Raw genomic sequence first — 24,681 nt, forward strand, 5'->3', positions numbered from 1 at the left:
CCTCTTTTTCTTTTTTTAATTACACCACCCATATGTGACTGTCTTTTCATGGCCACCTCCAGATCAGATCCATGCCAGTTCAAAGCAGATCTCAGCCCCACTATTCATCCTAAAAATTTACATCTGTCTCAAACACCCCAGCAAATGAGGTGGATTATATTGACAATATCATGAAGAGACAGAGAAAGAGGTTTCTCATGCGCTCTGCACATCAAATAACTTGATGGAAATCTCCACTAGACACTTTCGTTTTCTCTCAGAAGCCCTCCTATGCTGCCAGTCCTTACATATCCTACCAGGTTTTTGTTCACATACCGCCTCCAAAATCTTTTGCCTCCCTGGAAAATTCGGCTCCAGGCTTGAACTTGCATAGCCCACTCAGCAACACCAAAGCCCTTTGGTTAACAGGCCACCCCCACTTAGAAAGTGTCAGCATTTTCAGGCTGCAGTAACAAAATATCATAGACTGGATGGCTTTCAAACAACAGAAATCTATTTTTCACAGTTCTAGAGGCTAGAAGTCCAAGTTGAGGAGGCCAGCATGGTCAGGTAAGGGCTTTCGGGGTCACAGACTTCTCACTGTGTCCTCACACGGAGGAGGAAGGGGCAAGACAGCAATGTGGGGCATCTCGTATAAGGGCACTAATTCCGGGGCGCCTGGGTGCCTCAATCGGTTAAGCATCTGGCTCCTGATTTCGGCTCAGGTCATGATCCCAGAGTCATGGGATTGAGCCCCGTGTCAGGCTCCATGCTGAGCCTGCTTGGGACTCTCTCTCTCTCTCTTTCTCTCACCCTCAAAATAAGTAAATAAACATTAAAAGAAAAAGGGTGCTAATCTCATTCATGAGGGCTTCACCTCATGACCTAATCACCTCCAAATGTCCAACCTCCAAATATGGTCACGTTGGGCATTAGGATTTCAACCTATGAATTTGGGGGGTGGGACACAAATATTCAAACCATAGCAGAAGGCATTGGTGTCTTCTTGGGGGACCCTCACCTCCTATTTCAAAGAACTCAGAAAATACTTCACCTAACAAAAGACATCGGTGGAGGACACTGAAAGCAGTCTGCTGCCCAGAGCAACAAAGAAATGGAGATGGATGGATGGATAGAGAGAAACATAGAGATTTTCCTTGGATCATTAAAATGTTTCCTGAGCGCTGACTTCATGACAGGTACCGTGTTGCATGTTTTGCATATGTGAAGTCACTGCATTGCCTTTTTTTTTTTTTTTTTTTTTTTTTGCATTGTCATATCAATGGGACACTGGGATGGACACCCCTGGTTGCTTACTCCACAGCCATCTCTGGTCTCTTTGCCTGTTGCCTACATAAGAAGTTAGGAGAGGAAGGGCACCTGGGTGGCTTGGTCAGTTGAGCATCTGACTCTTGATTTCGGCTCAGGTCATGATCCTTGGGGATTGAGCCCCAAGTCAGGCTCTGCGCTGAGCAGGGAGCCTGCTAGAGATATTCTCTCTCTCTCTCTCTCTCTCTCTTCCTCTCTCTCTCTCTCTCTCCCCATCCTCTGCCCCTCTGCCCTGCTTGAGCATGCCTACAAGCTTTCTCTCTCTCTCTCAAATAAAAAACACCACCCAAAAAGAAGTTAGGAAAGCTAGGTTTCACTTTCTAGCCTCCTCTTCAGCCACCACTGGCCATCAACCCCAGGTGGGCCAACTGGATGTAAGCGGACTTCCGTAAGGGGCGTCTGGGAAATACTGCCCTCCCTGATAAATGGAGACAGGTGTGCGGAAAAGGCTGCAGGGTCCATCGCGGCCTTTCCTTCTTGGGTTATAGTTGAGGGTGGACCTGATGTTTGAAGCTGCTGCACTGAAGAGCCTGGGGAAGGGAACAGCTCACCCAGCGCCCTGCTACCAGGGAGCCTGGAGAATGCCATCGGCAGAGGCCAGAAGGGCAGGTAAGGGAGGTGAGGGCAACGGACACACAATAGACTCGGCTCAAGGAGCTCACAGACCCAGAGGGGCAGATCCCACCAGACCAGGGGTCCCATTTTCGGCTTCCACGTGGCATTAAGGTAGACTTCAATATGTTCAAGAAATCTTTATCAAGTCATAGTTAGCAGCCTCAGACCGAATAACTAGCAAATAACTCACTTTAGAACGGGACTCTGGTGAGGTGCCCTTTATGCTGCAACAAAGCGTATCTGCTGTCATCGGCTTCACCGGATGGCCACTCTCCACGGGCTGCCACCTTGTCTAAAATGCCCCCTATTAAATTCCCTTTGTCCTGAGGCCCTGGTAGCCAATCAGAGCACCCACATTTATTCTGCTTCGTTCTGTGTTTGCGGAAGACATTGCCAATCCGTTCCAGAAGCACTCAGAATCTTTCTCAACACCGTGCTGCAGGCAATCCCATTCAGGGAGCTGCAGATACAGTTGGGAACTCAATCTTTGGGTCTCCCCCAAATTCATTTGTTGAAACCCCATATTCATATGTTGGGAATATATGAACCCAAATTCCTATGTTAATACCAGTGTGATGGTATTAGAGGGTGGGGACTCTGGGAGGTGATTAGGTCATGGGGGTGGAGCTCTCATGAATGGGATGAGTGCCCTGAAAAGATGCCAGAGAGCTCTCACCCCTTCCCCGGTGAGGATGCAGCTCGAAGATGGCCATCGTGGACCAGGGAGCAGGCTCTCCCACTATGAACCTGACCAAGCTGGCACCCTAGCTTGGACTTCTCGCCACCAAACTGGGAGAAATACATTTCTGTTGTTTGTAAGCCACCCCGTCTGTCGTGTTTTTGTAACAGCAGCCTGAACGGACTAAGCACCGAGATACCGTTGGAGGAAACGGAAGGGAAAAAGGGTGAGTGGGGCAGGGCTTGCTGGCCCTCAGAAAGACGATCTGACATGGGAACCCTAAGTAAGAACTGGCCCCCTTGAGATGCCTAGAATTATAATGAATGAAACTATTAATGGCTCCCTCTCTTGAGCACTCAGTGACGAGCTAACTTTGAAAGAACTTCAGATGCTTGGTCTCCTTGGTCAGACGGTGTAGGGAGGAAGTGGCAGAGCTGGGACTAGTCCAGGACTGTCTGAGTCTAGTGTCCTTGCTTCTTCCTTTGGAACATCTGCTGTTTCCATTCTTTAGGCTTCCTCATCCTTGAATATCCTGATCCAAGATGGTCCTTCCAGGAAACCTTCCCTGAATACCCCCTATCCACTCCGGACCACCTGGAGCACACATTTCTGACTTCCCAGAGGCAGGCTGGTTGGTTTATTTCTCTATTTCTTAAGGTCTGGTGTCCTCAAATGAGCCACAAGGACCACATAAACAACACCAAACCTTACTTCTACTTGACATCAGCAGGGCTCTCGTCAACATTGATGTTCCAAGAGTATGTGTTCTGCCGTGTGAGGGAATCCACTTTCTGGGGACAGGGTGTTCTTCACCCTAGTGGGTCCTTGGGCTTGGTCCTGCCCCGCTGCGTAAGCACTGGCATCTCCACACGCCTCTCTCACGCACAATTTGGGGTCTCCTACATTGACTGCTGAGCATACACGTTGAGCAGTCATCGGGTAGAGTGGCCGCCTAGCCATTTTAGCACTTTGTCATCTTTGTTCAACAGCACCTGCTTGGGAAACAATTTCCATATTTCATTGCATTTTCCCCATAACTGGTCAAAATAATGGGAACATAGAGAAGCCCAAGGTGCTACTGCAAGTAATAAGGAGCATAGAGCAGTTGAACTTAATTCAACTCAACTGCCTCTTGAAACAAAGGCGGAAATGATTAGGTAAGCAGAAAGTATGAGGATCTTAAATTTCAATCAGATGCTCCACAGACAGACATAAGCTGATTGTGTGTTTAATTATGAAAGAAAAAAATAAAAGCATGAAGAAAACACCAGAAATATAGAATTGGATTGTGTCTCAAAGACAAGATGTAATTAGGGATTTTATAATAGCGTCTAGCTTTCTGTGAACTGAACTTCACATACAACAGGTTAAGGAGTTGTTCAGATCCAACTTTCCAAAATGTTTTCATAAAAGTATCATAGACCGGGATGCCCGGGGGGGCTCAGTCGGTTAAGTCTCTGACTCATGATCTCTGCTCAGGTCATGATCTCATGGTTCATGAGTTTGAGCCCCGCGTTGGGCTCTGCACTGACAGAGTTTGGGATTCCCTCTCTCCCTCTCTCTGCCCCTTACCCACTTGCTCTCTCTCTCTCTCTCAAAATAAGTAAATAAACTTAAAAAAAAAGTATTAATACCAAAATGGAAAACTACCTGTAAAAGAGAGGAAAGGGAGAGAATGTTAGTAGTACAAGAAGGAAAAAGAGGGGGCATTCGGAGTTGAGAAGACAGGAAGAAGGTAGGTTGAGGCAGCAAAGGACCAGAATTGGGTCAAGAATTGCCTGGAAACTCCCCACCTTTGCCCAGAATCTTTGCTGATGCCTAGCTAAGGTTGAGGTTATAAGCACCACGAGTGGCTGAACTGTCCTGCCTGTGGGCTGGCTAAAGAGAAATTTTCACTTGGAATCATTTAAAAATGTACTCTTTATTCCGAGTATCTCATTTTCCTCTACAGCCTTGAAAGTTTTGACAACTTCTTTGATCCACCGGTGTGCGGGCCGGTCCTGTGCTGTGCCTGTATCACAGCGGATTTGCCCTGAAGACTGCCTTTCCCACGTTTTCTTGTCAGCTTCCCCGCAAGCAGCGGGAAGGGCCAGAAGAAGAAGGGGGCAGAGAGAAGCCGAGAGAAGCCCGGTATTTCTCTCCCTGCCTCGGGAGTCGCTGGCGGGGGCTGCCTCGCCTTGGTGGCTCCAGCTCTATGAGACTGGTTTGCCTTCCCATTAGGGGTGGAATTGGCTTCCTGCTGTTGTGAATCTCTAGACTGCCTCATTACAATCTTAGATTCCATCACTCGTGCGTATTAAATTCTGTTCTGCATGTCTGAAGTGGTTCCCGTTCTCGTAATAGACCATGACTGCCTCCCATCTTCTTCAGCATCACTGAGAATACAGTGGGAGCTCTATGTATCTGTTGGCTGAATACATGGAGGATTCATTTAAAAACTAAGACGGGGGCGCCTGGGTGGCTCAGTGTGTTGAGTGTCCGACTTCGGCTCAGGTCATGATCTCATGGTTCATGAGTTCGAGCCCCATGTCGGGCTTATAGTGCAGAGCCTGTTTCTCTGTCTCCCTCTCTCTACCCCTCCACCACTCACGCTCTCTATCTCTTTCTGTCAAAAATAAACATTAAAAAAAAAAAACAACTAAGATACAGGACCCCTTCTCTGTTCTTAACAAAAGTCAGTGACTCTAAAGCATAAAGAACCAACTGTCTTTCTGACTTCAAGTCTCTGAGGTCCTTGAAAAGAAGCCATACATCGGCAAGGCCGTCGGGTGTGAAAGCAAGTCAGTTAGAGGTGATGAAGGGGCACCCGGGTGGCTCAGTTGGTTAAGCGTCTCACTCTTGATTTTGGCTCAGGTCACGATCTCACGGTTCGTGAGATCAAGCCCAATGTCAGAGCATGCTTGAGATTCTCCCTTTCCCTCTCTGCCCCTCCCCAGCTCGTGCTTGTTCTTTCTCAAAATAAATAAATAAATATGGGGCGCCTGGGCGGCTTAGTCGGTTGAGCGTCCGACTTCAGCTCAGGTCACGATCTTGCGGTCCGTGACTTCGAGCCCCGCGTCAGGCCCAGAGCCTGGAGCCTGCTTCCGATTCTGTGTCTCCCTCTCTCTCTGCCCCTGCCCCGTTCATGCTGTCTCAAAAATAAATAAATGTTAAAAAAAAATTAAAAAAAAATAAATATAACAAATAAATAAAAGGTGATGAAAAATGGGCTCCAGGAAAGGTGGTCAATGAGTGCAATTACGGTGCCACGGAGTTAGGGTGACTTCAGTGAAGAGATGGAGGAGAAGGGGATGGGAATTCCCAGCAGAGGAAACAGAATGTGCAAAGATCTGGAGGAGTAAAACGGTTGCACCAGACCGTAAAACTTTGAGACGGTCAATGTGGCTGGGGCTTAGGAGACACAGAGGAATGCTGAAGGTGGCCTTGGTGGGTGGTTATTCGACTGTTCAGGTTCCAATCCCAGCTCCACCACTTTAAAGCTATGTAACTTTGAGCAAGTTACCTTCTTGGAGGATCGGGTTCCGTGTCTGTGCAAAGGAAGATACCTACCCAATATGGTTTGAGAGAGCTTCAAAATGATGCTGTACACAAACACTCAGCAAATAGACGTCACTTATTATTCCTCGTATTATATTCTTGGTATATATATATATATATATATATATATATATATATATATATATATATATATAATGCACATTGTATCGCAGGGTCAAGCCCCGTGTTGTCATGCGGGGCACAGCACAAAATCAGCACATGTGAAGGTGGATCCTGTAGCAGCTCTTAGCTTCCCATGCTACACGCTTTGCCTTCAACTGTTTCAATGAGAAATTGGGCTGGATCGGTTTGTTTCTTTCTTCTTCTTTTTTTAATGTTTATTTAATTTTGAGGGAGAGGGAGAGAGAGAGAGAGAGAAAAAGCAGGAGTGGGGGAGGGGCAGAGACAGAGGGAGACAGAATCTGAGGCAGGCCCCAGGCTCTGAGCCGTCAGCACTGAGCCCAGCGCAGGGCTTGAACCCATGAACTACGAGATCATGACCTGAGCCCAAGTTGGACGCCTAACCGACCGAGCCCCCCAGGCCGGATCCGTTTCAATGAGAAATTGGGCTAGATCAAAGTTAGCTTGAATTACCAAAGAGAAACACCAGTGAGAAATGCCAGTTTTCACTCTCTGTTCCAAAGGGGGTGCTTGGTTGGGCTATGGGGGACGGATGTCCACTCACCTGTGTATGGAGGCCAGTTTCGCAGACTTCCTGCCAATGGAGAACTCAGAACAGTAGAAGTCAGCCTCGGCCCAAGTCTTATTGAGAGGGAAAAATCGGTAGCAGTGGCCTTTGAACTCCATCCAGAATAGTGGGCACAGAGAAGCCGGGGGCAGCTCGGGCATGGCTGTGGGCAGAGAAAGAGACTGGCAGGAGGGCTGATGGGGGGAAACATTGTTCCTACAGCTTATGACACCTTTTCAAGAGTGAAAGTAAAACATATCCCATTGTGATTAGTAACATTCTATGCTTGAGGTCCAAAAACTACATGCGTACCTAAAATTTACCAAATGACAAAAGTAATATATGCTCATTATAGAACACTTGAAAAATGTTACTGCTTTGGTGTGTTTTTCTTCGTATCATGCTTGAACGCAGTGATTTGTAAAAATTCAATTATTATATTGTACTATACATACCTGTCAATATTCAGAGTTCCAAAAATTAGAATATATTCCCCTCCTGTTGTTATAAATTTTCATAAACATTGTTTTAAATAGCTCTTGAATACTCCACGGAGTGGTCCCCCTAGAGTTTATTTAATCATTCCCCTATTTGTGGATAATTAGACTGGTTCCCTTTTTTTAAAAACAAATACACATAATGCTGAGATGAACAGCCTTGTACATCAAGCTTTTTTCAGCATTTCTGAAGATTTTCCAAGGAGAGATTTTTAAGGCTTTGATACAACTTGCTGAATTGCCTCCTGAAAGCAATTTATCCTCCCACAGTAATGTCTGAGAGTGCCCATCTCACAGTGCCCTCGCCAGTGCCGGGTGTTGTCACTTTAATGGCAATCTTTGCAAATTTTATAAGCAAAAAAAAGGTGTCTTGTTTCAATGTGCAACTCTGGGCTCTGTGGTGAGGGCAGACATTTCTCCACGTGTTTACTGACAAACTATAGCCAAGCCTATTTATATCTGTAGCCCATCGAACTACTGGGGTTCAGGAAGCATCCTTAATTCTGAAAAAGCACAGATGGAAATCCACTTTTGAGACAATAAAGTTCCTCCAAGCCTCGACCCCCTTGAAGGCCTCTTAGGAGATATCTTTTTTTTGGAAACCACAACTCAAGATGACTGGTTGCGAGGAAGAAGGCGCACTGAGAACCTGCCTTGAGCTATGTTAGGTAGCTTACCCACGGTGGGAGGCAGGGCTAACATCTGTTGGACTGGGACTCTGGAGGTCCGGGTCCCAGCCGCCAGCTCTGCCAGGTGACAATGGCACATTCAGCTGTCAAACTGGTTGATCTCTGGGGCCCCTTTTGTGGCCCCCCAAGGGTGTGGGATCTTTGCCTTTCAAGCCACGGTAACAGCTGGCTGAGCTCTTGAATAATAAAGTAGTGGACAACATTTATGAAGCATTTGTAATGTGTCACACACCTACAGGGAAACTGAGGCTTGGACAGGTTAAGTGACTTGCCCAAGGTCATCCTGCTCGCAAGTGGCAGGTAGGGATTTGAACCGAACCTCCTGACACCAGAGTCTTTGATCTGAAAGTCCACGTGATGCCTCATCATGGGACATCAACGGGGCTGAGAATGGTTCACTGTCTTTCAGCACCTTACTTCATAGAAGTTCGCCAAATGCTTGGCGTCCATGGATTGCTCTGTAATAGTATGATTATTAATGATTAGCTCAGGGTTTCATAGCCGGGGTTGATGGGGTTTCGGGGATCCATTGTGTCCCCTGAAATGAAGTGCAAAATCAAGAGTGTGTACGTGTGCATGTGCATTTATCTGGGGGAAAGAGTCAGATGTCTTAAACCAGAGAGCTACGCTAAGCAGACAGGTTCCATGTCTCCCATCACTGACCAGAGCCACTGGGCTTTCTCATTTGACCAGAACTGCCCTTCCTCCCCGGCCCCAGACAGCCACACCGTCAGTCGTGCTTTGTTCCACCTCTTGAAACCGTGGATGTTGCTGAGCTCTTTGTAGGAAATTTGTGGCACTACCTTTGAAGATGCAGGGAGACTTTAATAATTAAATGAAAGGGGCTGGAAGGGGAAAGGAGGCGGCCAGGGTTCCTACTCCCCTCTCCCCAAGGTCCAAAGGCTTCTCCTGGGCCCTAAAGCCTGGTGGATATTTCCAAAGCAAGTCTCCCTGTGGAAAACAAGCTCCCTCCTTCACCCTCCTGGTTCCTTTGATTTTGTCTACTGAACAAATGGTGGTTATGGATGCCTGGGGTGAAACATACCAGAAAATGGGGCTGTGACAGGTCACTGCTCAATTATTCCCTTTTCCACCTGGGCAGGCAAAGGCCTTTAATTGGAAGGATCTGGGAGGCAAAAAGCCACGTGTTTGCACACGGGATAATGAACTCCACCCTGCCTGGTATCCCACACCCCGCTTCCCTCTGGGATTTCTAGAAACTGAGACTAGAAGGATCTTAGAGGCCTTTTATCAGCCTAAACCCCAAAGTAGCCTTCGCTAATCTGTGTCTCTCTCACGAAGGGATTTCTACAGGTTTACAGCTTGATGAGTCAGGTAATGATGGCAGGTAATGATGGTAACAAACAGGACCAACCCCACTGGCTGTCACCTGAACCAGGCATGGTGTCAGGCTCTTTGTACATATCAGCTCAGTTAGTCTTCACACATCCTACAAGGTAGATACCACAATCACTCTCGTTTTACAGAGGAAGGAACCAAGGACAGAGAGGTTGAGTAACATGCCCAATATCACACAGCAGCTGAGTGGCGGAATTGGTTTTTAAAGCCAGGCTGTATGGCTCCAGACCTAATTTAGAGATTCCTGTCGGATTTAAGCCCGTTTCCTTTTGACTCAGTCTTGATGGTCTGGACATTCATTCATTTTCTTTTTCATTCAACAAATTCTATTTGAGCACCCACTTGGGCTCAGGCAGTTAGCTGGAGATACGGTGGCCAGCTACACAGAGGGGGCTTCTGATCGCTTGGGTTTTACAAGATTGACATAAAGAAAAATAAGAATGGGGGCGTCTGGGTGGCTCAGGTAAGCGTCCACCTTTGGCTCAGATCATGGTCTCATGGTTCGTGGTCTCCCCGCATCTGGCTCTGGGCTGACAGCTCAGAGCCTGGAGCCTGCTTCCGATTCCGTGTCTGCCTCTCTCTCTGCCCCTCCCCTGCTTGCACTCAGTCTCTGTCTCTCAAAAATAAGTGAAATGTTAAAAACTTTCTAAGAAAAATAAGCACAGAAATAAATCATGTCATTTGTGGATGTGGGTCATGCTGGCAAAAACTTGAGAGAGCACCCCCAAATTATTTTTGGAGGCTGGTTATTTGTTTACTCGCTTTGTCTCCCTAGTTGAACTGGTGGCCGCTCCAACTGTCTCCTCAAGGAGCTCATGGGTTGATTAGGACAGGACACCAGAGCCCCCTTCCCAGATGGGGAAACTTCAGGGTGTTGCCACAGGAGCACCTAAAAGTGGCACCTAGGGTTTGGAGATCTGGGAAGCTTCTGGGAGGGGATGATGTCTCAACTGAGAGCTCAAAGATAAGAGTCAGGGAACATGTTTCCAGCGAGGACACAGCAGGTGCAAAGGCCTGGGGGCATGGGAGAATATGGAACATTTGGAGAACTGCAAGCGGTTCAGCCGAGCTGGGAATGGAGCCGGTGAGAAGGTAAGAGATGAGGCCAGAGGTGACAGAGGGAGGGTGGAGGGGAAGGGAGGGGAGGGGAGGCCCAAAAGGGCTCGTTGCTCTGGAAACCGGAGCCTGCCGTGGTCTCTTCCTTCAATTAGCAGCACTAAAGGCCACCAAGTCTCCCGGCTGGGGTGGGAGTCAAAGTCTTTGGGAGCTCTGAGCTTGTGAAGAAAAAAGAACACACCAGTGGAGTTCAGGCCTCATTTTTTCTCTCTCTCCCTCTCTTTTTAAAAGAAGAAATTGTCACCTTCCCACTCAATCTGGCTGCTCGCTCCCCTGGCACCAATCCAGCCGCCCACAGGGCACTACCGTGCTGCCTCCCGCCCAGATCCGCCTTGGGAGCCAGCCAGGAGGGGCGGTGAGGGAGGCTCTGGGGGCCACGTCCCAACCCCCAGCCCCACCCCCACTCCTGGGCCCCAGATGTCCCAGGAGGCCGGGAAAGTGGCCTCTGGGAGGGCTGCCTCACTTCCCGCTGCCTCCCTGGTTCACACAGCCCGCTGTCAGGCCGTCCTCCTCCACTAGTGAGTCCTGGATCCGCACTGGTGGTCCTGGGGCTTCTCATGCCCGAGTTTTGCTCTCCCTTCTCTGGGCCACTCTCGTGGCCACAAGATAGAGAGGAAAGAGCACTGGGAAATGTCCTACGTTCTTAATAGCAGCAGCCATTCATTGGGTGGTGAGTGTATAACTGCTCAGATCAGGCTAGGAGGGGTATCGGTATCATGCCCGTTTTACAGCTGAGCAAACTGAGGCTCAGAGAGCTGAAGTCACTTGCCCCTACAGCTAGCAAATGGTGGTGGTATCAGGATGGACTCAGACATCCCTAAACACTAAGTGCCTCCAGGAAACCTCTTTTTTTTTTTTTTCCTGGTCTTGGTTTTCTCATTTGTAAGACAAATATATCAAACACCAAATTTAACAGTTCATATGCTGAAGCCCTAACTCCTCAATGTCTTTGGACATGGGGCACTTGGGAGGTGATCAGGGTTAGATAAGTTCATGGCGGGGGGGGGACCTATGATAAGTGCCCTTATAGGAAGAGAAAGAGAGAACAGAGCCCCCGACCCTCACCCCCCTCTCTCCACTGTGGAGGGAGACAGCATCTGGAAGAGAGTACTCGCCAGGAACCAAATTGCTCAAGATCTTGATTTTGAACTTCCCAGGCTCCCAAACTGGGAGAAATAAATTCCTATTATTTCAGCCTCCCAGTGTATGGTGTTTTCACCATAGGTTATAGCAGCCTGAGCTAAGACCAAAAGTTAATTAAGCAAATAATTCAATGTTTCCTGGGTGCCTACTGGGCTTTGAGGTCTGTGACCTCAAGTCGCTCAGTATGGAGAGAGGAACACACACATGGCAATGAGATGCACTTCAGAAATATGCAGAGGGCTCCGTGACCGTGGAGGAGGGGTGGGGAACGGGTCAGAGCGTCCATGCGGCACTCTGGGATCTGACTCTATGATCCAGGCTCTGAGATGTCTTCAAGGAAGTAGGGACATCCAGTTGCGCAGACCTCCATGCTCCAGCGTGGACTCTGGAGTCCAACGGCCCCAGCTGGACACTCAGTGCTTTGTGCCTCTGTTTTCTCATCTAAAAATGGACATGACGATAATGCCTACTTCACAGGGAAGCCATGGCCTGGCTCATGGTTGGCATCCTAGTAAGCATTAGATATTACTACTACAGAGACAGCTTGGGCCCCGAAACCTGCCTGGAGCTGGGAGTACAGTGCCAGCTTCCTGGAGGAAAGAGAAGCCCGATTCCCCCTTGCCCACCCCCGGGGGCCTGCGGAAGCAGCCAGTGAGCTTCAGACTTCAAACGCTTTGCTGGAATGTCCTTTGCTGTGAAGAGTACTTGGCCTCAGGAGCCAGGAAATGAAACTTGTTGGTAACGGTTGAAGAATCATAATGGCGAATATTTATGTAGCTTTTACTAGGTGCCAGGCTCCCTTCTAAGCACTTTACACTCATTAATCCACTTAAACAATGTGATCAAAGCCAGGTTCGGAGAAAAGGTTTTACGGAAAGGCTGTAGTCTGGCTAAAGCCTCCCAAGCCTTCCAGAAGTGTCTAAAGTGATCTCAAGCAAATCTAGGGGTGTGGCTCCGATGCACTGTGTGCATATATCTTCACGTGCATGGAAGGTTAGGAGCCCTGGGATCAGTAATAATATGACCAATGCTCTTTTCTGCAAGGAAAAGTTGGGAGTATCCAGGGGAGGATAAACTAGGCCCATTCTCAATAAGGAGGGCTTTGATTGTGCCCTCAGGTTCATGGTCTGCAGGGGCCCCCTGACACCCTAAGATGAGCCCTCCCTAGTCACACATCAACATGCACACTCATACACACACACCTGCACGCACGCGTTCTCTTCTGACTCGAAGTCACTTTCCTCTAGAAGATCTGTCTGCCCAGGCCCCAACTAGACTTGCTGCTGGGCTGGGAACCTGGAGAGAAGGAGAACTACCACTTGGACGGATGATGACCGTGGCAGGGTCACTGGCCTCTGTAGGCCTCGACTTCCACACCTGTAATATCGAAGGGTTGGGCTCCATGGATTCCCCAACCTTCCTGCCAACTTCAGTTCTGAGCTTTCCAAGGTTGCCGGGGTTTGAAGTGATCTCAGTGCCCCTCTCAGCTGAGCTGGGGGTGAGCTGGGGGAGAGATGTGTGGAAGTTCCTTTCTCCAAGGGAGGTTTTTGTCACAGCAGAAAACCGTCTCTGGCCATTTCTATCATCTCATCAACAACTGCAGTAACAGAAGTACTAGCGGTAAGAACTCAGTTTTTAAGCACTTACCGTGTGTTAAGCACTTCACGTCATGACCTCACTGAAGATCCCCCAAATGTTTGGTAGGCACTGCTAATTATCCCCACTTTCTAGAGGAGGAAACTTGACGCTCAGAGATGCCAGGAGCATAAGCAGTAAGAGTAAGAGAGAGAGAGAGAGAGAGAGAGAGAGAGAGAGGAGACTCCCCAGTTGTTTCCACTTGCAAACTCAGCCTCAGGCCCTTTCCACACACTGGATACAAAGGAAAGACTGGAATATACAAGGCAGACTTCAAGGATATTTTGTCCGTCTCTCTCCTGCTTGCCCATTGCATGGATGCACAAACTGAGCCATAAGAGCAAGGATGAAAGACATTATTATGGACTGAATGTTTGTGTCCCCCTGTTCCTCCCCCATTCATATGTTGGAGCCTTAACCCCCAATATAATGGTTAAGTGGGGTCTTTGGGGGGGGTAATGAGGGTTCAATGAAGTCAGGAGGGTGGGACCCCCATGATGGGACTAGTGTCCTTATCAGAAAAGGAAGAGAGGGGTGCGTGGGAGGCTCAGTCGGTTGAGCATCCGACTTCAGCTCAGGTCATGATCTTCCTGCTTGTGAGTTTGAACCCCGCATCGGTCTCTGTGCTGACAGCTTGGAGCCTTGAGCCTGCTTCTGATTCTGTCTCCCTCTCTCTCTGCCCCTCCCCCGCTTGCACTCTGTCTCTGTCTCAAAAATAAATAAACATTAAACAAATTAATACAAATAAATAAAAATAAAAAAGAAGAGGAAGAGGGACCAGAGTGTGCACATGCTCTTTCTCTCTTTGCCATGGGAAGACATAACAAGAGGGTGGTCACCTGCAAACCGGGAAGAGGGCCCTCACCAGGGAACTGAATCAGGCAGCACCTTGACCCCCCAGCCTTGGAACTTCGAGAAGCAGATTCCTGTTGTCGAAGCCACCCAGTCCATCCTACTTTGTGATGGCAGCCAGAGCTGACTGAGACAGATGCTCAGAGATTTTATGACAGAACTGGAGCCCGACACTTGCCCGAATGAACTCATCTCCCACCATCAGGGTGGCCAGATTAAGAAGGAGGCCCAGGTAAATCTGAATTTCAGATAAACAACTAATTTTAAGCCTACGTCCCACGTAATTTTTAAAAAAAATTTTTTTATTTATTTTTGAGAGAGAGAGAGCACGATCAGGGGAGGGGTAGAGAGAGAATTGCACAGAGGATCCAAAGCGGGCTCTGCGCTGACAGCAGAGAGCCTGAAGCAGGGTTCGAACTCACAGACTGTGAGATCATGATTTGAGCCAAGATCAAGAGTCACTCAACCGACTGAGCCTTCCAGGCCCCTGTCCCACGTAATATTTGAGACATGTTTATGCTGAAAGATGACTATTTACCTGAAATACAAATTTACACGGGCACCAGGCATTTTCTCTGGTAACCCTATCACCCCACTGTTTAAGTTGGTCCCAACACTGTAACAGCCCAATAATGTGGTCTTATGGGAGTCTTACAAGTAGTTCATTATTAGTCATACTTTAATGGGGATCAAAACGGTATCTCTGCCATAAAGTTATTGTGAAGGTTAAATAAATCTATACACACAAAAAAGTGCTTAAAACAATGCCCGGCATATAGTAAGGGCTGTGTAAATCTTAATTGGTTATAGGTATTATTTAATTAATTAATTAATTAATTTATCTATTGAGAGAGAAACAGAGTGCAAGTGGGGGAGGGGCAGAGAGGGAGACAGAGAATCCAAAGCAGGCTCCAAGCTGTCAGCATAGAGCCCGACACGGGGCTCGAACTCACAAAAAGCAAGATCATGACCTGAGCTGAAGTCGGACACTTAACTGACTGAGCCATCCAGGCACCCCATTAATAATAATAATTATTATTATTTTCATATATTTTAAACAACATTTGGAAATAACCTTCGCGGCAGAGGTGACAGGCAAGATCCTCAGCCCTGAGCAGGCTGCAGGATTCAGGAATCCTCCCACCTGGACAGGTCCCTCAGAACGAGCCCCAGCCTCCACATTGCCAAGAGGAGAAACTGAGCTCATTTGAAGCCCTGAGACTTCAAGCTGGAGACTGGAACGCCACACGCCAGAGGCTGGTAGGTCCCAATTCCCAGGGACACAGAAAACCCTCAGAAATGGGCCACAGAGCAGTGACCTCCAGGGAGGTCACGAGAGGGACAACTGTGTCCCCTCAGCCTGCCCAACGGTGGTGGTGCAGCAGCAGGTCCGAAAGCTCCCTGGGGGCAGCTGCCACAGCCAGGGTGGGGGTGGGGAGCCCAGGTGCCAAATCCCTAACAGAAACAGCCTTTTCAGATCTTCCTACAGTGCCAGGCACCAAGCATGAAGTACTCCCCCACTTTATCCGACTTCCCTTGCAGAGTAGCCCCAGAGGGTGCCACTCTCACCCCCATTGTCCAAAGGAAGCTGAGCTCAGAGAGGTTGAGAAACTTGGGCAAGGTCACACAGTTTTTAAGTTGCAAAACTGGGATTTAAAATCAGGACTTTTGGGGCGTGACCCTAGCACAATGCCCCTGGGGCCCGGGAGGGGAGATGGAAGGGCTGGGGGGGGGGGCCCAGCTCAGCTCACGCCACACCGTGGGGTCAGGCAGGCCTGCAGCCCAGGCAGCCAGGCCTCACGGATACAACCTCAAGCATCTGTGAGGTGTCCTCCTCTCCGCCTGCTCCAGCCCTGGCCCCTATGCTCACCTGGGCTGATATTGATGTCCGTCTGTGGAAAAGCCTGTGCAGAAAGGAGGGTCAGTGAGGCCGCGGCCCACAACCCCCACCTTTGCATCCTGAGCCCCGAGGAAGCCACCTCCAGGCCTGAGTGGAGGAGAGAAGCCTTTCTGGGAGCTCTTCTGGGCGCAGGCGAGAATTGCTGGGAGCTCGGGACTCGCTGGGTAGACCCCAGTCTCCTCCTCCTCCCCTCCCTTCTCTCCTCCCTCCTCCCGGCACTGGCACTGCTGGAGACAGCTCCGAGTGACAGCTTGAAGGCTGCCGGGGTCAGCCCCCTCCCGGGAACTAAGAGAAACCCGCAGCCCTGCTTCTGAGCCACTGCGTGGCCTTGGGCATGTGCTCACTTCTGTGAGACTCAGTTTTCTCCTCTGTAAGATGGGATAATAACAGAGTTTGTATCTGGGCCTGTCACAGGAAAGAAAGTATCTTGGATCCCGTAGAGGAAATACATACATACCAGAAGATAAAAATGCAAGTCCGAGCCCAGTGCGAAGGAAGTCGGAAGTCGGAAGTCGGAAGTCCACAGCGGGCAGGAGGCTTGCTTCGGCTCAGCTGTCCCTCCACCCCGGCCCTGCAGGCATTAGAACTAGCTGCTTGCGGGGCCTGGGTGGCTGGGCAACCGACTTCCGCTCAGGTCATGATCTCATGCCTCGCGAGTTTGAGCCCTTCACCAGGTTCGGGCTCATTACTGTCAGTGGAGAACCCACTTTGGATCCTCTGTCTCACTCTCTTTACCTCTCCCCTGCTTGCGTGCAGTCATTCTCTCAAAACTAAATAAACATTAAAAAAAAAAAAAAAAAAAAAGGAACTAGCTGCTTGCCTAGGAAGACATAAGTGAGTTAACCTCCTCCCCATCCCTCCACCTTTCAGGGTTTCTTAGGGGTTAAAAGAGGTGCCTGTAGAAGGTTCTTGACACAGAATAAGTGCCCAACAAAGAGAAGCAAAAGTTATCATTCATGCCTAGTTCTAGTGTGTGGTTTGCCCGGACTTCAGTATTTTTTTACAAAAGCAGAAATGAACTACTGGGACCTCATCAAAATAAAAAGCTTCTGCACAGCGAAGGAAACAATCAGCAAAACTAAAAGGCAACCGACAGAATGGGAGACGATATTTACAAATGAAATATCAGATAAAGGGTTAGTATCCAATATCTATAAAAAGCGTATCAAACTCAACACCAGAAAATAAATACTCCAGTGAAGAAATGGGCAAAAGACATGACTAGACACTTCTCCAAAGAAGACATCCAGATGGCTAACAGACACATGAAAAAATGCTCAACATCGCTCATCATCAGGGAAATTACAAATCAAAACCACAATGAGATACCACCTCACACCTGTCAGAAGGGCTAACAGTAACAACTCAGGCAACAACAGATGTTGGCGAGGATGCGGAGAAAGAGGATCTCTTTTGCATCGTTGGTGTGAATGCAAGCTGGTGCAGCCACTCTGGAAAACAGTACGGAGGTTCCTCAAAAAACTAAAAATAGAACTACCCTATGACCCAGCAATTGCACTACTAGGCATTTATCCACGGGATACAGGTGTGATGTTTCGAAGGGACACATGCACCCCCGTGTTTATAGCAGCACTATCCACAATAGCCAAAGTATGGAAAGAGCCCAAAAGTCCCTTGATGGATGAATAAAGAAGATGTGGTATATATATATATATATATATATATATATATATATATATATATACACACACACACACACACACACACACACACAAGAGAGTATTACTCAGCAATCAAAAAGAATGAAATCTTGCCATTTGCAACAACATGGATGGAACTAGAGGTATTATGTTAAGCGAAATTAGTCAGAGAAAGACAAGTATCATATGACTTCACTCATATGTGGAATTTAAGATACAAAACAGATGAGCATAAGGGAAGGGAAGCAAAAATAATATAAAAACAAGGAGGGGGCCAAAACATAAGAAAGTCTTACAGAGAACAAACTGAGGGCTCCTGGAGGAGTTGTGGGTAGAGGGATGGGCTAAATAGGCAAGGGGCATTTAGGAGGACACTTGGGATGGGCACTGGGTGTTATAGGTAGGGGATGAATTACTGGATTCTACTCCTGAAATCATTATTGAACTTTATACTAAGTTGGATGCAAATTTAAAAAGTGGCTAACAATTATGTTTGTTCACTAAATAGGTCCAAGAATTTAATAAATATTTATTTCCTAAAAAAAATACATGTTAAAAAAATTTTTGTAATGTTTATTTATTTTCGTGATAGAGACAGAGCATGAGTGGGAAAGGGGCAGAAAGAGAGGGAGACACAGAATCTGAAGCAGCCTCCATCCAGGCTCTGAGCTGTCAGCACAGAGCCTAACGCGGGGCTTGAACTCACGAACTGTGAGATCATCACCTGAGCCTAAGTCAGGCGCTTAACCGACTGAGTCACCCAGGTGTCCCTAAAATAAATGTTTTCACATCCACTGGTGTTTTCACTGGGAATGTCATTGCATTTAGGAATTAATGTCTCTAAAAACTGGAGTCTTTCACTCCTCCACTTTGTGTATTGTCAGGCAAGTCACTTTGCCCTTCTGAGGCCTCAGCTTCCCCCTTAATAAAATAGGGGACACCAGCAGAACCTACCCCACAAAGATTGAATGAAATAATTTGTTCGTTAAAACTTAGCATAGATGCTGGCAAGTAGTAGATGTTCAATAAATGATAGCAAATGTTGCTAGGATTATCACTGAGCCAGTGCCAGCCCTTTCCTGGCAGGGGACCCTACATGCTCCCTACTCCCCACTCACTGCTTCCACTCCTGAGATGCTCCATCAGGTACTCTGACACTTTGTGTGGCTGGCAGTCACAGGAGGGAGTCAAACCCGTCCCAGTCGCTGGTTTTCTCTCTGGAACACCCACGGCTGTGCCTGTGAGGCATAACTTCTAACTTAGCTTGTGCCCACGCAGCGTGCGTTGCCCTGCTGGCTCTGGGCCGGGGCGGGGGGTGGGGGGGCACGGGGGGCCTGCCAAAGCCTGACTCAGGCTCTGAGCACAGCTTAGGCTCAGTTTCAGCCTACAGTATGCCTCATATCTACCAGTTGCCTCATAACCGGGTGCTGGTGCACATCCCAGCACATGCACGTGTATTTATTTAGGAATGACATACATTTATTATATAAGTGATGTGTGTGGATTACTTACTGTGCTAACATATCAGGTCTTACAGAATACTCTGCCCCCAAATTGAGAATTTTAAAAAAAGTTTTTTTATTTTTGAAACAGGGACAGAGACAGAGAGATACAGAGATAGAGCATGAGCAGGGGAGGGGGAGAGAGAGCTGGAGAGTGAGAATCCAAAGCAGGTTCCAGGCTCCTAGCTGTCAGCACAGAGCTTGACGTGGGGCTCGAACTCAAGAGCAGTGAGATCATGACCTGAGCCGAAGTCAGACGGTTAACATACTGAGTCACCTAGGCGCTCCAACAATTTTTTTTTTAAGATTGATAACAAAACATAAAGTTTGGATAATTTCTCCTTACTCTCCGTCATCGGGTGCACTGCACTTCGGGGCCCCTGCTGTCACGGAAATCAAGCACGTTCAGAGTGTGAACCCACTAGGTGGGGAGGAGGGTGATCAGACACAGGCCACTGGAAATTCTTTTGAAACATGAAAGATACTGGGGCTCCTGGGTGGCTCAGTCGGTTAAGCATCCGACTTCGGCTCAGGTCATGATCTCACAGTCCGTGAGTTCAAGCCCCACATCATGCTCTGTGCTGACAGTTCAGAGCCTGGAGCCTGCTTCAGATTCTGGGTCTCCCCTCTCTCTCTGCCCCTCCCCTGCTCATGCTCTGTCTCTCTCTCTGTCAAAAATGAACATTAAAAAAATTTTTTTAAAAATTGTATGTATTTAAGGTATGCAGTGTGATGACCTGATACACACATCCACAGTGAAATGATACTACAGTCAAACTAATTATCATCTCCTCACATAGTTACCTTCTTTTTGGTGATGAGAGCACCTGAAATCTACTCTCTTAGCAAATTTCGGTATTCGGTCCAGTGTTATTTACCTATATGCATCATGCTGTACGTTAGCTCTCTAGACCTACTCATCCTACATTACTATAACTTCAACTTCTGTAAAGAGCCACAGGGCAAGTATTTCAGGCTTTGCAGGCCACGGGGACCCTGTCACAACTACTCACCTGTGCCAAAGACTAGGAACGGGCCTGGTCGGATGCCAATAAAACTTCATTTACAAAAATGAGCAGTGGGCTTGTCTGCCAAACAGCAGTTTGCCAACCTCTGCTTTAGACCTCAATATACTGACCAGAAGGTAGGTAATTTCCTTAACAAATACGATCTTTGCTGTGATTTGGAGGTTGTAATAGAGATCTCATCATAACATAGTATATATATTTTGTCTTCCTAAAGCTGTATTTATTGTGTGATGGCATTACTGCCCCACCCCCGCCCCAGCCACTCATACACACATTCACACACACTGTGCTCATGGTGACCTGAGGACTCAGTGAAGAATGTCCCCTCCCCTCCCTTCCCCTCCCTTCCTTCCTTCCTTCCCTCCCTCTTTCCTTCCTATCTACCTACCTACCTATCATGTATCAACCATCTCCTTTAGTTTCTTAGCTTTTATTTATTTAAAAATATTTTTTAGTGTTTATTTTTGAGAGAGAGAGAGAGAGACAGAGAGGGGAGAGAGAACAAATGGGGGAGGGGCAGAGAGAGGGAGACACAGAATCCGAAGCAGGCTCCAGGCTCTGAGCTGTCAGCACAGAGTCTGACGTGGGGCTCAAACCCGTGAACTGTCAGATCATGACCTGAGCTGAAGTCGGATGCTTAACCGACAGAGCCACCCCGGTGCCCCTATTTTTTTTTAAAGATTTTATTTTTAGGTAATCTCTACACCCACGGTGGGGTCAAACCTACAACTCCAAGATCAAGAGTTGCATGCTCTACCTACTGAGCCAGTCAGGCACCCCAATTCCTGAGTTATTTTAAATGGTCTTTTTGAACATGAAAAAGGGCAGGTACCCCACTGGCAGTAGAAGACAGGTCACCCAGAAAGGAAAGGAATCCTTTTCTTCATTCCCCTGCAGTGATCCCAGCTTTCTGGAAAAAAATCCCCTATCAGTGCTCCAAATAGAACTTCCTGGCGCCCCGGGACTCATCATGTCTGAGCAGGGCTGGCACAGGTCACAGCACATGTCAAGTCCTAGGGGGTGGGCTGAAATCCTAAGAGGCTCTGGGCCCCAAGAGCCGAGAGGACTCAAGGACCGGGGGTGGGAAAACAGACTCGCCTCCTAAACTTCACAGCACTGCTCCTACCCTACCTCCTCCCCTTGAACTTGGGTCCCCAGGCCCCAAAGAGGGTGTGTAGGTGGCCCATGAATTTCCTTTCCCACCTTCTCGCTGAGGAGGAGGAAGATGCTAACGAAAACAAATGGGGAGCCCCGGCCAGGGCACCTGGGGCTCAAGTTTTATAGAAACCAAGTCATTCCTTCACCTCCCAACACATTTCCCTCGTCCCAGACAAACTCTCTCCTCGGAGACGTGGACGGCTCTGACATCCGTCCTACAACCGTCCCCTCCGGTCAACCAGCAAACGTCGTCTGACGCATGCCTCCTGGGAAGAGCCAGCACGCACCGCATGCTTAGGCTGTGTGAGCATTGTCCAGGCAGATCCTCGCATGAGCCGTACTGGGGGGGGAACTGTCACCCTATTTCAGACAGGACAGCTGGCGGTGCCCGTAGGCCACACACCCGGCCTATCACATGCCCCTCATTCTCTCTGCCTGAGGATTTCTTGGTGCTACTGAAGCTTTCTGAGCCCACACAGGACCGTCCTAAAGTGCCAAATGTTTAAGGTCTCCAGCGACAACCCTCGGGCCCTGAGGGATGAGGGTCAGCAGTTAAATATTCCAGTTTCCCTATCGCGATCGTTCTCAAGTGTGTTCTGTGGGGTCCCCAGCATGACTGAGCCCCAGCTGCCCGCAGTGCCGGTCGATGCAGCCTTCATCAGCTTTTCTCCTCTTACTCTTCCACTTAGGCTTCCGGGGCGGTCACCACCCCAGCGCCCAAGCTGCATCCAAGCCCTTGCTTCGAGCTCTGCCTTTGAGGTGATCTCAACTAAGACAACGAGGGGACCGAAGCCCAGAGAAGTCGTGAGGCTTGGAGGACACGTGGCTAGGGAGCGGTGGGCCCACGATTTGAACCGTGGCTTCTATGGCTCCAAGGCCCAGGGGCCCGAACATGGTTATCACCTCATCTCTAGTGCCGAACGCCTGCTGTGTACCCACCTTCCCTCACTCCCTGTTTCTCTCATGCTTTTACCCTCTTCTGGACAACCATGGGAAGAAAGCCATTTCACTTCATTTCTCCAATGCATTTTTAAAATGTTTATTTATTTATTTTGAGAAAGAGACGTAGACAGCGAGCAGGGGAGGGGCAGAGAGAGAGAGAGAGAGAAAGAGAGAGGGCAGGGAGTCTGACACAGGGCTCACACCCATAAACTGTGAAATCCTGACCTGAGCCGAAACCAAGAGTCAGACATTTAACCGACTGAGCCACCCAGGCGCCCCAAGGAAGTCATTTAATAGAGAAGGAAAGTGCTCTTTTTTCCTCCTAAGAAACTTAATCTAGCCCTCCTGCCTTTTGTCCTTGACCTCCAGGCGATACCAGTGCTCTGAATTGCTGGGATGGTTTGTTACACAGCAGTAGTAACCAAAACACCCTCGCACACTTTATGCCCCGTGTTCATGAAGAAAAAGAGAACTCAAATGCATGGCACAAATAAATAATCTTTAATTTCAATAAATAGCTCCCCATTATGCCAGACAATAGGCTGTGGGAAAGATACAGAAGCATCCAACAGGGAGAGATCTAGCCTAACTACACTAATTCCTTAGCATGAGAAAAATGACTTTGGTTCACACACAAACACAGAGAGATCCTCGGAGTATGACAAGGAAGAAGTCATCTTGGATGGGGGGTGTGGTGGCCATTTTAATCCGCGTAACTGTCCTTTGCAGGTCTTCTGTGTGTCACTGTTACCAGGATTCGGTCAAAGAAGGTTACTTTTGCTCTATCATATTCTATTTACTTGACATACGCACATGCTGTTACTGAAGGTGGGGTCCTGACAGACGGGAGGACACTGGGTGAAATTTCATAGGGAGAGGCAGAGAGAAGGGAGAGCTCAGGACGGAGGTGCTCACCAAGAGGACACACGGGGACACACACACACGTTCACCTGTGAGGGCACCCACGTGAGAACATCGACACACGTACCCACAGGGGTCCCCAGGAATAAGCTAACACAAGGACAAATTCAGTGAAGCCAGGGAAGTTTCCTACACTGGAATATTTTTTGTTGCCATTTGTTTTCTCCAAATAGTCTAATCTATCACGTCCACTAAAGAGAAGGCAAAGTACTTACACTTTGGGGGAAAGGTATCAGGTTGGAAGAACCCCAGGGATCAGCGGCCTGCTCAGAAGTCACCCAGTCAGCGGGTGTGCATTTTGGACATGGGGGTCGGGCCTCCCACACAGTGGCCACGCTCTTGCAGAATTTCGTCTCAAAGGAGGCTGGCGCCCTTGAGGAGGCCCTTTCTCTGGCCTGAGGGTGGAAAGTGCATTTTGAGGCAGGGGTATCAACAGGAACAAACACTGCCAATGAGTCTCACAGCAGAGCCCAGTCAGCTTGTGACATATAGATGGGGTTTCCAGAAAGTTCTCAGGCCTTGCTCATTGAGGGCAGCCATTTTGTGTTCAGTAGTCAGCTTCCTCTCTGTTCTGAGAGGATTTAGTGTGTGTGTGTGTGTGTGTTGTGAGTGTGTAAGTGTGGATGTAACAGGCATGTGACACATTTTTTTCCGTCTTAAATTTTCTTCCCTTTTTTTTTTTTTTTTTTTTTTTTTTAAACAAACGAAAGCTGCTTTTCCCGCAGCCCTCAGGTCACCTCCAGCGAGGCAGGGGACACACGGTCACACTCAGCCCGGGACCTCAGGCTGTGCCACTGCTCCACGGCAGTGCGGTGAGTGTTGAGCATCCGTCGCCAGTGGTTGGACTCGGAGGGGCCCGAAGAATACTGGCCGATGACAATTCTTCCGATGAAGTCGTTGCTGCTCTTCATGTTGTGGCCGAACACTGGGGAGCCAGAGGGGCGGGGGTGGCAGGGGGGAGGTCGCAAGGAAGGAGGAGAACGGAACAGGGGGGCAAGAACAAGACAGAGGTCGTTAGTCTACACGGTCCTCCGCTGCAGACACGGGCTCCTGCTTTCGGGCACCATCTGTTTCTCTTATCGGTGAGAACTCCCCCCGTCCCTCATCCCCTCCTCTCGTGGTCCCTTCACTCCCGTGGCACCAGGTGGCCCTCACCACACCAGGCGTGTTGCAGCCGCTCAGACTTTGTCGTGGCTCCACCAGACAGCCGCATACCCTCCAACGTGCAGCTTCAAACTTATGGCCGTCGCCCCACCCCACCGTCTGTGGAGCACTACAGCTGGGGACTTCTAGCGGGACAGTCAGCTGTCACTGGAGGCTGGCCGCGGACTTAACCCGGGGCTTCTCATTCATGGCATTGCTGACATTTGGGGTCGGGTAATTCTTTGTCATGGGGGCTGTCCTGTGCCCTGCAGGATGGTTAGCAGCGCCTCCGGCCTCTACACACTACA

General features: G+C 48.7%; 1 protein-coding gene across 13 annotated transcripts in view; it reads right to left on the minus strand.

Annotated features, from left to right (window-relative positions):
• The window catches only part of SYT17 (synaptotagmin 17), a 119,632-nt gene that overhangs the window by 14,295 nt on the left and 80,656 nt on the right, over positions 1 to 24,681 (minus strand). For 11 of the 13 annotated variants that reach the window (XM_053212932.1, XM_053212935.1, XM_053212933.1 and 8 more), the window contains one exon: positions 6,825 to 6,990. In XM_053212932.1, the coding sequence (XP_053068907.1) occupies positions 6,825 to 6,990 (166 nt within the window). Of the gene's footprint in view, positions 1 to 6,824; positions 6,991 to 22,787; positions 24,156 to 24,681 lie in introns of those variants that run through there. The other 2 variants (XM_027043163.2, XM_015067215.3) reach the window with 1 other exon arrangement.

Source organism: Acinonyx jubatus, chromosome E3, assembly GCF_027475565.1.
Source record: "Acinonyx jubatus isolate Ajub_Pintada_27869175 chromosome E3, VMU_Ajub_asm_v1.0, whole genome shotgun sequence".
Taxonomy (NCBI): Eukaryota; Metazoa; Chordata; class Mammalia; order Carnivora; family Felidae; genus Acinonyx; species Acinonyx jubatus.